A 14,336-nucleotide genomic window follows, 5' to 3' on the forward strand; every position below is an offset into this window, starting at 1 on the left:
CACTTCCACCCAATGATCCCACCACTTGCACCCCATTAACCAAGTCATCCTTGTTGGTTAGGATCAGATCTAAAATAGCTGACCCCCTTGTTGCCTCTTCCACCTTTTGGACCATGAAACTGTCTTCCAGGCAAGTGAGGAATTTGCTAGACCTTGAGGATTTTGCTGAGTTTGACTTCCAACAAATATCAGGATAGTTGAAGTCGCCCATCACTACTACATCTCTCTTTTCTGACTGTGTGGTCATCTGTTCTAGAAAGATATCATCCAATTCCTCCGTCTGACTTGGGGGTCTGTAGTAGACTCCCACCGTAACATCCTTGTTGTTTCCCTCCCCTTTAATTTTTACCCAGATGCTCTCCACCTGGCTTCCATGATTGATGTCCTGGATCTCTTCACTGGTGTAAATATCTCTGACATATAGTGCTATTCCTCCTCCTTTCTTGTTTGGCCTATTTCTCTTTAAAAGGTTATACCCCTCTATTTCCACATTCCAATCATGAGACTCATCCCACCAGGTTTCAGTGATGCCTATTATATCATATTTGCTTTGTTGTACTAGGAGTTCGAGTTCATCTTGCTTATTTCCCATGCTCTGTGCATTAGTGTAGAGACATCGCAGAACATAGTTCCCTTTTACTTGCTGCCTGTGCAAGTTTTTTTGCCTCCTACTGTTGGGTCCTTGCACTTTTTTTCTTGTTTCCTCTATGTCAGTTTGACTATTTTCGCCATCCCTTTCGCCTTCCTTAATATTGTCTCCCTTCCCCTCGGAACTCAGTTTAAAGCCCTCCTGATCAAGTTCTTGAGACTGTTGGCAAAAACATTTCTTCCAACTGGCGTGAGATGCAACCCGTCTGTTGCAAGAAGTCCCTCCTCGTGGAACCGCAGCCCATGATCGAAGAATCCAAATCCTTCTCGGCGGCACCATCTGCGAAGCCAGTTGTTCACATCCGCTATTTTCCTCTCCCTTCCTGGACCATGCCCTTCAACTGGCAGAAGAGACGAGATGACAACCTGTACATCCATTCCTTTCAGCTTCCTACCAAGCGCCTCGTAATCCCTTTTGATGTTCTGAAGGCTGTGTCTTGCAGTATCATTAGTTCCCACGTGGACCAAAAGGAAGGGGTATTTGTCAGTAGGCTTGACCAGTCTTGTCAGCCTCTCTGTCACATCACGGATCTTTGCACCTGGAAGACAACACACCTCTCGAGACATTTTGTCAGGCCTACATATCACTGCTTCGGTACCCCTCAGCAAGGAGTCCCCCACTACGACCACACGCCTCCTCCGAGGCTTAGCAGCGACTGTTCCCTCGGGTGGGACACTCAGGCTCCCCTGCTCTGTCCCTGAAGTCTGTCCATGCTGCTCTTCTTCATCCTCCTTGATAAGGGAAAGGGCTTCGAATCGATTCTCTAGCTGCAAGCTCCCCGAACAATTCCTTCTTGACTTACTTCTCTTTGTGACATTCCTCCAGCTGTCTGCCTCCTGTGTATGGCGAGTGACCTCTTCCACCCTAGCATCTTCCTCTGCATGGTACTCATCCAAGATGGTTAGTTCTATTGTGTCCAGGAAATCCTCTTGTTCCCTAATATGCTGAAGTGTAGCTACTCTTGACTCCAGCTGCTGCACTTTCTCCTCCAAGAGTGCTACCAACTTGCACTTGGCGCATGTGAAGTTCTCGACTTCTGTGGGCAAGAAGAGAAACATCCCACAAGAGTTGCAGGTGACTACAGCAGATCCCTCGTTGTCCATACTGCAAAGTCTTTAGTAATGACTATAACAGTCAATCTACTGGGAATACTTCTGTACTGGCTGCTATCTGATACTTAAAGGCAAGGTTCTATTTCAATATCTGATTCTAACCTGATGCCACTTGAGTAGAGTTGTTGAGTTAAAGAAAACTAAAATTAAAATTATCTGGAAGTTGGTATATAAAGCTAGTCTGCTAGCTCCGCCCCTTGTGACTCACAGATGTGACTCACAGAAGCTCCACCCCTTCAGCAATGAGCACACGGTCTCAAGCACACGGTCTCAAAATGGCTGCCAAGCAGCTCCTCTCCTTCTCCTCTCTCTGGCCGGACTGCTCTGGAAGGCTCTGGAAGTTGGTATATAAAGCTAGTCTGCTAGCTCCGCCCCTTGTGACTCACAGATGTGACTCACAGAAGCTCCTCCCCTTCAGCAATGAGCACACGGTCTCAAGCACACGGTCTCAAAATGGCTGCCAAGCAGCTCCTCTCCTTCTCCTCTCTCTGGCCGGACTGTTGCCGTCACTTCCAACCATGTATCCCTCTAAAGCTTCCTGGAACCTTTTGGGTTCCATCAGCCTTCGAGGGTGGACCATCCTAACAGGTCCACCACCCCCGGAGGGGATCTGGGTAGAGACCTTGATTTTTGCCTCCACCAGGAAATGATCCGTCCATGACAGGGGGGAAATATTAGTTATTTCCGCCCACGGATTTTCCGTATCCGAACAGAAGACCAAATCAAGAGTATTACCCGCAAAATGCGTAGGACCCAAAATCAGCTGGGACAGGCCCATGGCTGCCATGGTATCCATGAATTCCCGAGCCGCACCGGGTGGAACATAGCTGGCCGTGAGGGGGATATTGAAGTCCCCCAGGACAAGTAGCCTGGGCGTCTCCAGCATCAGCTCAGCGACCAGCTGTGTCAGCTCGTTAAGGGAATCCATTAGCGCACGGGGTGGCCGATACACCAACAGAATCCCTAGACTGTCCCTCACCTTTAGGGTCAGGTAAATACACTCAATATAGGACGTCTGTCGGATGTGGTTCCTGGTGAGGGACAAGGTGTTCCTATGTATCAAGGCCACACACCCCCCCGCCCATCTAACCTGGGCTGGTCCTTCACCGAGAACCCAGCGGGCAGGGCCTGAGCCCACACAGCGTCTCCTTCAGGCCCAAGCCAGGTCTCGATAATGCAAGCCAGATCGCACTTATGATCCTCCAACAAATCATGGAGGATGTGGGACTCGTTGTTAATCGATCTGGCATTGCACAGGAGCAGCGACAGGGTTTGTGGCACGGTTGGAGTGACCCTCAGGTCCCTTAGGTTAGGAGGGGGACAGGAAGGGGAGATAGATATGATGCATATGATGTCCAGGTTCATGCTGTCTCAGAGGTACTGGATCATGAATGTCTCTGATTAATTGAATATGCAGCCCACCAGGCATATCCGTTCCATACTTAGCCATCAATCTGCTTCCCTGCTACAGTGGCTGGATGTTGGTGTGGGCTTTTCTCTTACCAGAATGAGTCCTCAAACCAGGCTTGAAGGCTGGTAATGAAGGCATTGAAGACGCACAGCTCCATTATCCCTCGTGTCATACAGGCCAACCAACCACTTTGTTGTCTCTTCTTCTAGCTGCGCTAATACATAGCAAACTTTGGCAGCCTCTGACCAGGTGTGCTCCCTTCACACATGAAGCCTTTGACTTGAGTCCAGAAGAATGACAGCTTTTAGTCCCCACTGAAAGCAGCATTTAAGTGCTGCTTAGTGTATGGAGCCAGGAGCAGTTGGTGCTGGGTGAACCCTTTTCCTTACAGCCATCAACCAAAGTCTCTGTGAGATGTCCTGTGTCCCCTCCATGGTCAGAGGCTTCGTTCTCCTGTTCTTCCAGTGCTTTTGCTGCCAGCTTCCTCTGCACTGACAAACTGGCCCAAGGTTACTTGGACACAACGTTTGAGCTCTTTCATCTTGGTACACACACTCTGTAATTCTGTCTCCAGCTACTTGCGGCTGGTCTCTCACAGGTGGAACAGACTGAAAGCTGCTTGGTCTCAGAGCAACAATCCAGGTGCCTTCTGCAGCTTTCCATAACTGGGACCCACAGCCATTGGTAACTGGCTGCCACAACTGAAGGAGTCTTCAGGCGGGTCAGTACTGACTCATTTTGCCAGTTCACCTGCAGCTGCATGACATCCTTTTTCTTTTTGTCCTCAGGTTTGGCATCTGGGTCTCTACCCTCACTGGCTAAGTTTATTTGGGGTTCATTCACTGAAGACATGGTTACTTACGGGAAAGGCCTACACTTAGTTTAGATCTGGCAATGTGCAGTATCCTGTCTCTACCTAACTCAATGAACAGACTTCATGGGTGAAACCAGAAAGCGTTTATTGAGGATCAGGTTCAGCACAGTAGCAGCCCATTGTCTGATCTAAAGCTAAAGCATACGTTTTGCTTCTATAACCCCCCACAAACACAACTCTCCCAACAGCCGACCTTCTTTCCCACTCAGTACAAGGCAGCTGTATGATCTTGGTTCCCACATAACTGCTGCTCTTGCAGCTGCTCACCCTTCCACAGAGACTCTTAACTTCTAACCTGGCTATAGCACAGCGAAGCAGGCCTAACATAACATGGCAGAGAGTTCTGAGGGGTGACTCAGACATCCTCGCTGAAACATTTGTCATGGACTTCAAACCACTTTTCTTGAAGTGATTCTTTCTCACATCTGTACGATTGCTGAAGAAATAAAGGGGTTGAAAAATCATAACATGGCACATGATAACATTTTATTAGTACTGTAGCACATAAGACCCACATTAATGGACAAACCCAAAAGACAAAGACAAATCTCAACTGTGATTTACTGTCACTACAGGCAAGTGTATCAGCTTTCCAGATAGTATCATCTAGATTCTGTATTACTAACAAAATGTTTTTGATGTAATTGCCAATCTAAAAAGTATACTTTGTGGTATGATTGTAGTTAGATAAGATTGAATCCAAATGTGACTACCACACAGAGAAGCAGAAGAACCTGCCTGTTATAGTGCTGTAAGAGTTACTGTACAAGTATTCTAGAATAATGTTAGCAGCTGTATCTCTTAGACATTTGCTTCTTGGCTCCAGCCCAATAATATTGAAGTGATATTGAATAATACACACTTATATTAAATTTTATATTAATGTTTCCATTGTAATAGGCATAGATGTTTTTAATACTGAAATAATCGTCGTTTTCATGAATTACTTCTAATTATTTCACAGGGAAAGGGTTTGGGCTGGGTGTTTTTTTAACAGTTCAGTGTAATTTCATTTTCATTGAAAGATGAAAGTCTTTCTTAAAGCTGTAGATCTCTATTTTCTCTTCTAAACTAATATATAAAAAAGCTAATATAATCTCAACTAAATATATGTCTCAAGAGCATCAAAGATGCTCTGGAGGCATGACAATGTGAATTACAGAATATATTGATTATAGTGGTGAAATCGCATGCAGAACCTTTAATGATTTGCTGGTGGAGACTGATTAGAACAAATGGACTGTGGAATGCTGTTGAATACATATCACAAAAGGATTGCTTGCTGGTCAGCAGTAATCATGAGAAAGAGAAGTTATTTATGCATTCTTTTTTGAGAGCAGAGAGCAGTGCTAAAGAATGTTGACTCATTTCTTGGCTTCACTCTGATTTGTGTGTAAACGTTATGTCAGTAACAACATCAATTGGTGGACTTCTCTTAGAAGAAATAATTAACCGTTTTAATAAAGAGGCATTCTCAGGCATCTGTATCTTGTCTGTTAACTTCTGCCTTAAACAGAATGAGTAGTGCATTATGATTAGCAATCACTAGTAACTGGTTTTTTTAACTCTTTCATTATTATTATTATTATTATTATTATTATTATTTGCAAGACAACTGAACTTTCCATACTTTGTGCCAGGTCAAGAAAGCCACATTTCAGTCCTGTGGGAGACAGGTTGGTGGGCCAGAGGTAAAGCTGCTGTTTTGATATGTGCTTCTGAAGTAGATTTTTGCTAATGTAATGGCACTGAGCAAAATGAAAACCCTCAACAGCAGTTGCTGAGTGACATTTTCTTTTGGCTGCCTTTTAAAGTAATTTCATCTCTCACAGCCTCCTGATCTAACACCTTTTAAAGACTTGCACTGCTGCAAGCTTTTGCAGCTTTTCAGTTTTTTAGTGCATGGCTGGTTGACAAAGTTGCATGAAGATGTTGCCATATATTTGGCGAGAAAGAGCAATGATGAAGGTTTAACTGTACCCTATTCTTTTTATGTTGTCTTCCTCTCTTTTTCCTGTTTTTTGTTTTAACTCTCATGTTACTTTTGCATTATATATCATTTCTTTCTTGCTGCCCAGCCTCCCAGCTACTTTCTTCCTGCTACCCACCACTTAGGGGTGTGCAAAGACCCTGTCCCCAAATATCAAGCTGATCATAGAAGACTGACTCAACTGAAAGAGCTTAGAGCCAAATTTTTCTTGTCTTAGATAGGTCCGTCATTTACCATGCATAGCAAAAATAATGGGATACAAATATCTTTTTAACAGATTAAAACAAGATTTTCCCACAAGTTTTCCAATCTGTGCTCAGTTTTCATATAGGATTGCAACATTATTTATGTTGTTTTTCTTTATTTACACACAAGTGACACAGATAAAATGTATATTTTATCCATTCTTTCTAACCTTGCTAGTAAAATAATGATTTCATTTTCTTGATTTTTAAGATTCTGAACACTTTGCACTTTAACTACAGTATAGTTTTGATGCAGAAGTTTTTGATACTCTCTTTCCATGGCAATACCATTTACAAACCTTAAATAATTATATTTGCACCACAGTTTAGGTGTGATGTATAACAAATATTATAAAGCCATTTTGAAGATTAGTTCAGTGTAGACTGTTAATGACCAACATTTTATATAAGCATATTTTTAATGCATCAAGATGATAATTTCACACATTTTCTGTAATCTAACTTTCAAAAATATATTTCAGTATACAAGTGGAATTGAGATGAGATGAGAGAACTGTTGGCAACGGAGGACTAATTCATTTATTTGAAAGCAGTTTGTTTCCCCAAGAAATTTGGCCCCATGTACAAAATTATTGAAGCACCAGCAGAGCATATCTTGATTCTTATTTAGTCTGAGGCAATTTCTGTGACTTTTGTCATTGCACATCCCCAAGTAACATTTTTGAGCACTTTCCATCTGTCATTTTGTTCATCTCTCTGTCTTCTCTTGATCTTCTACCATGAAAGCAGACACAGGAGCATCTTCTGTTAGTTCAGAATGAAGACAATATTAAAAAGCAAGACACAACTACTGAGGGAACTTTGTCCCAGCAAGCAAGTGAAGAAATCCAGGGAAAGATTTCTATTCCAATTCCTGAGGATCAGAAATCAGTCAAAATATGCCACCTGTACTCTAGAGGTTTTCCTTCTCCACATGTTCGTTTTATGATGTCTTTTTTGGTGATCCTTGCATTGACAGTGTGGTGGCTGGTTTTTCTGTGATTTTGAAAATGGAGGGGCTTGTATGAAACAACTTCAAGGGTAATGCTCTTCAACTCCTGAGTGAAGCAGCTGTTTTTCCTACATATTTAGCTTGTTTTTATAGTACAGGATCCCAGAGAGTCTTCTGAAATTCCTCTTTAAAAACACATACATACCACATTGTCATTGTGCAACATATAGTAGATCTAGTGGTATCATATCATGAACACAGTGGATCATCAGGCAGGCTGCACTGTAAAAAATGTTTCAAGTGTTTAGCATATGTTTTTATTTTCATAGTTTTGAAGGTCAGCAGCTTGTTGAAAGAAAAAGAATGATGATTTTTATAAAGACCATATCATGCAGTATATTTGGGAATTGGAAAAAATGTAGCAAAACTGTTTTAAAGTCTTAATGTTCAAGACAAAGTTGATTTGAACAGGATTTATTGTAAGGGAGCAAAATAACTGTAGAACTGCTACCTAAATTAAACACAGCACTTCAAAAATTAATTCAGAGGTACAGATCTGTGTGATACAGAGAATTAAGTTAATTTCTTCAGCATAAACTGAAATGCATTTCACACTTGACTATTAAAGCCTTTTCACACATTATCTGAAGACACTTATTTGGGAATTATGTCCCACTTACTAATATCACATCATGGAGAGGAAGCATGATGCTGGTGGTAACCTGGCAAGAGCTAAAGTTGACTAATACCTTATGCTGCCTGACACTGATGGCAATGGGATATTCTTTCTTTAGCTGCCTTGTGTATAAAACAATACACCAATATACATCTGTTCTTCTTACTGGTATGACTTCAGTAGATGAAAAGATTGTAATTACCGATTTCTTTCTGGGGTGAGTTTAGGACAACAGTAAATCAACAGTTTATTAGAAGCAGAGCAAGACAAGACTTTAATTGCTCTCTTGTCACAACTTCAGTTATTTCTATACTCTTTTCTTCTGTTTTCTCTGTCATACTTATTGAATGGTTTATCTTTCACTGAATTGAATGGTTTATCTTTAACTGTAACAGTTAATCTGTATAGGAGTATAAATATACAAGTGTGTGTCCTCTTTTTTGCATGCTTATGTTTACAGTTAAGTTGACTCAAACATGTAATAATACTGTGTAATAACACAGTTCAAACTGTGAATCTAATGTCTACTTATTAACTAATTGTTTTTGTTTAAAACTGTGCATGTTGTTTGACATTTGCTGTACATATAAACCTCTGCGGAGGTCTTTGATATGTACATCATTTATACATTTAAAGGGTAAAATTCAAATTTGGTCCTTCATTGATGCTTTGTGATAACATAGCTAAAAGAAAAGCAACCTATGAAAATGCAGAGAATGTTATAAAAACACAGATGCATTATTCAGCCAAGCAGGGCAACTAGAACTCTGAAGGCAGAAGAAAGGTGTATATGGCAGTTGCTTTGAAATACTAGGTAAGCTGCTTACAAGCAGAGTGTTGGCAAGAAAGAGAAATAATGTTGAGACAAAAAAGGCAGAGATATTCCATAGGAAATATTGGGATATTCTTTAAAATGAATCTGTGGAAAGACCATGATTTTGGAAAATCATGTTTGCATGTTCTATATGGGTTGGCAGACATAAAAAGGAGGGAGAAAAAATGGCAGGGGGCATCTTAATGTTTATGAAAGGTTGAGCATTCTTAATCCAAAATCTGAAATGCTCCAAAATCCAAAACTTTTTGAGTGCCAACATGATGCCACAAATTCAGTGGTTTAATGTACAGAAACTTTGTTTCATGCACAAAATTATTAAAAAACATTGTATAAAATTGCCCTCAGGCTATGTGTATAAAGTATATATGAAACATAAATTAATTTAATGTTTAGATTTGGGTCCCATCTCCAAGATACCTCAATATGTACGTATATGCAACTACAAGTAGTAAAAAAAAAATCCAAAATCTACAATACTTCTAGTCCCCATCATTTCAGATAAGGAAACTCAACCTGTACTGAATTATAAATTAATTTAGGCCCAATTTAAATGGGCCTTTGCACCGCCCCTGTCACATGCTAGGGGTTGGCTGAGGACATAGCATCCATACCGGCCTCACCCCTAGCACGTGACCGGGCGTAAAAATGTAGTGTCCGCACGTCCCGGTGCCTTTATGACGCCGCAAGTTCGCCATTGGCACCTTGCTGCATCACAAAGGCACCACAAAAGAAACCGCTTTTTGCGAGTTCTTTTTGTTCCGTGATGGAGCCGCGCGGTTTGTCTGCTGCGGCTCCCTCGCAGAGCAAACCAGGGCGGCAGGAAACCACCCTTTTGTAGCAGTCTGTTTCCTGCCATTGTTATAAGATACATTTGTATCTGTAGATAAACATCTCTTTCCTGAAAACATCACTGAGGAAGAATTAGTTTAACCAGTAACAAATGGCTTAGTTATAATAATGTTCATGAATTTTACTTGAATCATTGTAGATGTTAATATAGGCCACCTCAGAATAAATACAAGACCACTTTAATAATGTTTGATACTGTAAACAGATCAACACAAACATTGTCAAAAAGCATTTCCTCTTAAGCATAAAATGTAATATATTTTGCGTTCTTTTTACAGCTGAATATTCTATTAATCCAATTGACGTTTTTAGTGTTTTGAACTATTTGTCTTGGAAAAGGAGTCTGTTGGGGAAAATATAAGACTATTGGCCATAAAAGGTGCTCAAGGCCTCACTCTCACAGGTTACCCCAGTTCTCATGTAGACAGCCCACCTGCCCCACATAGGGCACAATTGAAGGTGGCAGTAATGCCTCCCACTCTGTGATGCAGCCAGCTGGCCAACAGTGTCCACCTTGACTGTTCCCTGATCCTTACCAAAAAGGAAAGAGAGAGGTGCTGCCTCCCTCTCTTATTGCCCCACCCAAGGAAGAAATTAGGAAGGATTGCAGCCAGCAGATTGTGGGTAGGTGAAACCATGGGTACTAGTCCTGTAGGTATACATTCTTGTCTTAGCATTTTCTACATAGAATGCCAAATACTGGAGAGAGGAGAGTGAGAGTTGGATCCACCAAAGAAACATGAAATCTAGGATTAGCTACAGGAGTAGTTAACCAAAGTAAGGGACCAAAAAGCAGAGAAATGGAAGAGAAACTGAAATAAGGTGAAGGATGTTTTTGAAATGTTTTCCTAATTTCTGTTCATTATTTTTTTTTAACTGATTGGGAATTGTCAACTGATGAAGTCGGTCTGAAGCTGGTGGAATCAGGTGGATTTCTCAGGGTAATTTCCACTTGTAGTAATCCTATTCGTCTTTTCTGTGAGATACAGAAATTATCCAGGAAACAGTTGACGCTATCATTTTCATATGCTGTTTTCAACTAAATTCCTTCCATTTGCATATCTGAGATAATGGGAAAGACTGAACTATAGATAGAACACAAATGACAGAAATCTTTAAAACTTATTAAGGGGTAGTCATGCTGGCCATGCAGCAAAGTAGAACAAAATACAAAATCCACAAAATGATGCCATACCATACTACATCTCATTTTTAACCACTGAAAGGAAGATTGGAAGTAGGCTCTCCCCCCCCCCCCCCCCTTCCTTGTTTCTGTGTTTATTGATAGTTTTGATAACATTTTAATGTACTTTTAACTTTTTGAATATATGTATGTTTGTATGTATGAAAGTATTTGTGTGTGTGTGTGTGTGTGTGTGAGCGCGCGCACACACACACACAAAAACACACATACAGAGAAAGAGAGAAATCTGATGTTACCTCCTTAAGAAATGGTTAAACTCATGCAGGTTCTCAATGGAAATTACTTTGCTGCTGCTGCTGCTAATGTATTTGAAATTTTATTGCCTGTGATTTACTGCCTTTTTGTTCCTGGTCCCTACGCCTGTGCCTGCCTTAATATCCTTAGACCTTCTTAACTAACAACTGAACTAACATCTGAGACAAAATGTCAACTTGTGACTCTAACACTTTTCTTCTTTAGTATTATTTTTTACATCTTTGCCTGATGGAAGAAGTCAGTTTGCATGATGTATTTTGTGCTTTTTAGTTGGCCCAAGTAAGATATCACTGTTTTGTGGGTTTTGTATTTTGTTATAGAGATATTTCAGTAATCTGACCAAGTACTGGTAGAGAGCACATTCTAGCTTCCTCCGTGCTGGTGATGATGGCAAAAGATACAATGCATTTTTGGCACTATTGCATATGTGCAGTTCCTTCTAGCAGAAATTGCCATATGGTTTGAGGTCTTATTCAGCTGATTTCATAGACCTTTTGATGACTTAGATGCTATGCACTTTTAAGAATAAATGAATTACATCTCCTTTGATGTAGGTTCCATGAATTCTTCAGATCCATTTTATTAGATGAATTGATGAGGTGTAAGAATATGTTTTTAAAAACCTTTTTTCTACCATTCGATTGCAAACTCTTACACTTTCTGGCTTCTATCATCTTGCAGGAGAGAAAGTATGGGCTGTGTACACATCAGGATGTAACAAATGCCTTCTTATGAGAAGAGTGACACACACACACACCTGACTCCTCAAACACAATTGATCTGTACATATTATTTTGTTTTTAGGAAGCTGCACATGCAAGTGGTAGCCATACAACTCAAGTCATTCTTGAATAATACTAATTCCCTAGATCTGTTTTACTCTGATTTTCTTCTTTATTTTGAAATGGAAATTATCTTGATGATGGCAATTAACTGAAAACAGGATGTTTTCAGTACTATAAACTTTGGTATTCTTTTGAAATGGGTATTTGACTGAAAAAAGTTCTCAAATTGCTACAGTCCTACTTAAACAGTCATTTATTAGAGGTAGTGCTGAAAAACTTTTTCAGACCAAAGATACATGCTGTGATTTTCCATAGGACTTTATCTCTTCTCATAAAACACATGGGCCTGTTACAGACAGCCAAAATAAAGCTGCTTCGAGTCACAGTGGAGGTATGGTGTTTCAATGATGCATGTGTCCTAATGAGTCCAGACGCCACACCAAAGCCACGCTCCAGTCCTTAGGTGGAGCGTGGCTTGGTGCGACTTCTGGACTCTTACGACGCATGCATCATTGAAACACCATACCTCCACTGTGACTCGAAGCAGCTTTATTTTGGCTGTCTGTAACAGGCCATAGAATTGTAATTGTGACAGGTGACAAAATTCTAATCTGTATTCTACTTCATGGCCACAGGATGGCATGACGTTATTTGGAATAATCTCTAGGGTGGCTTTCCCCTCATTTTAAGGTTGGTGTAAGATACATTTAACTTCTACTGATTCGTTTCTTTAGGTTACCAAAAATATTCCCATGCTGATTTTATTAGCCTTAGAGCTGGTTTACACCCAAAAAGCTACTGTGGTTCAGGGCATTGTAGCAGTGTACTAGTTTTTGACACTATGAAACTGTTTGAAACTTAAGAATAGCATAACGTACTAGACAACATTTATTTTGAGACTAAGGGCCCGAAAAGACAGGCCAAAATAAAGCTGCTTCAGGTCACTTTGGAAGTGTGATGTTTAAATGACACACGCATCTTAAGAGGCCAGAAGCTGTACTGGAGCCTAGCTTTAGCGTGGCTTCCAGCCTCTTAGGACACATGCATCATTTAAACATCACACTTCCAATGTGGCCCAAAGCAGCTTTATTTTGGTCTGTCTCTTCGGGCCCTATATGAATCCTGATCTTTCTAAAGTCATGTATAGTGCACCTGCACCGTACACGGGCGCACTATATGCGGTTTCAAGCTTATGCTGAAGCCAAGCAATGATCAAACATATGGTGTGCACATCGCCACCACAAGCACACACCCCATTGTTTTCAACGGGGTGTCAGCATACATGAAATTCACATTACGGGAATGGCCCACTGTATTACCAAAAGCTAAGAACTGTCTGTTATCAATGTGAAACCAGATGAGCACATGGAGCAGTGGATTCAAAGTACAGGGAAAGAGATTCCACCTAAATATTAGGAAGAACTTCCTGATGGTAAGAGCTGTTCAAAGTGGAACACATTCCCCTGGAGTGTGGTGTGGTCTGCTTTGGAGGTTTTTAAACAGAGGCTGGATGATCATCTGTTGGAAGTGCTTTGATTGTGTCTTCCTGCATGGCAGGGGGCTGAACTGGATGGTCCTTGTGGTCTCTTCCAGCTATGATTTTGTATTGGAGATTATTACTCACTTTGGAAACAGAAAACTTAATTTAATTAGGGCACTTTGAGATAACATTTGGCTGTTTGAAAATACCTTCTAGAGGCCTGTATTTATAAACACTGAACCAAGTGCTTTGTATTATAAATGCCTGCTTCTAGGCAGAGTAGATAAAGGAGTGTAGGAGAGTAGATAGCCATACAATTTATCATATGTACAGTAAATAATAAGAGGTAAACATTACCATTAATCCCATTTGAAATGACTCGGCATCTTTAAAAATAAAGTTGTGATCATTGATGCAAACGGTCTTCATCATAAAAGCTGTGTCCACTCAATTTTAATAAAATATGAATTTGCAAATCTATGAAAGTAAGCTTCAGTGTTGCCATCAGTTTCTCTGAATTTGACTATATCCTTGGAGCAAACTCTATTGTAAACTCAGGGAACTTTTCCCTCATTTTAGTATAAACTTAAAATTAACTGCATGTTTTTGTTTTGTGTTTTATTGATGACTTGATTACTTCCAAGATATTAATCTATTTAGTTGTCAGCATGGTTAACAATTTAAAAATCTTATCAGAATTTCTAAAGCTACTAATTGCAGTTATAATGAATTTTAGCAAAGTACTTGTAGTTTTTGCTGTTGTTGCTTTAAGGTCTAATGCTTCCTTCTGTAAAAACAGAAGAATCAAAAACTGAAATTAGGGATGACTGTTTTCTGCTTCGTAATGCTGCTTGGTCAAGTACATTGACAGCTCTGTAAAGACTGGATATTTTTCATCAATTGGTCTGTGGAATTCTTGCTGGTGAGTGTGGTACGTTATAAAATCAACCCCTGCTAGCCTAAGCACATTTCAGTGTTTCTGCTTTTTCACAGACTTTGCCTTTTGGGGATGACCTAAT

The 14,336-nt window shown here is 40.4% G+C and overlaps 1 protein-coding gene across 25 annotated transcripts in view; it reads left to right on the forward strand.

The window, feature by feature from the left end:
• EPB41 (erythrocyte membrane protein band 4.1) overlaps positions 1 to 14,336 on the forward strand; it is a 227,269-nt gene that overhangs the window by 186,994 nt on the left and 25,939 nt on the right. For 16 of the 25 annotated variants that reach the window (XM_042440148.1, XM_042440169.1, XM_042440147.1 and 13 more), the window contains one exon: positions 5,687 to 5,737. The exons of 8 other annotated variants lie outside the window; for them this stretch is intronic. In XM_042440148.1, coding sequence (XP_042296082.1) covers positions 5,687 to 5,737 — 51 coding nt within the window. Of the gene's footprint in view, positions 1 to 5,686; positions 5,738 to 6,124; positions 7,150 to 14,336 lie in introns of those variants that run through there. One more of the 25 variants, XM_042440171.1, reaches the window with a different exon arrangement.

This window comes from Sceloporus undulatus, chromosome 9 (genome assembly GCF_019175285.1).
Source record: "Sceloporus undulatus isolate JIND9_A2432 ecotype Alabama chromosome 9, SceUnd_v1.1, whole genome shotgun sequence".
Lineage (NCBI taxonomy): Eukaryota > Metazoa > Chordata > Lepidosauria > Squamata > Phrynosomatidae > Sceloporus > Sceloporus undulatus.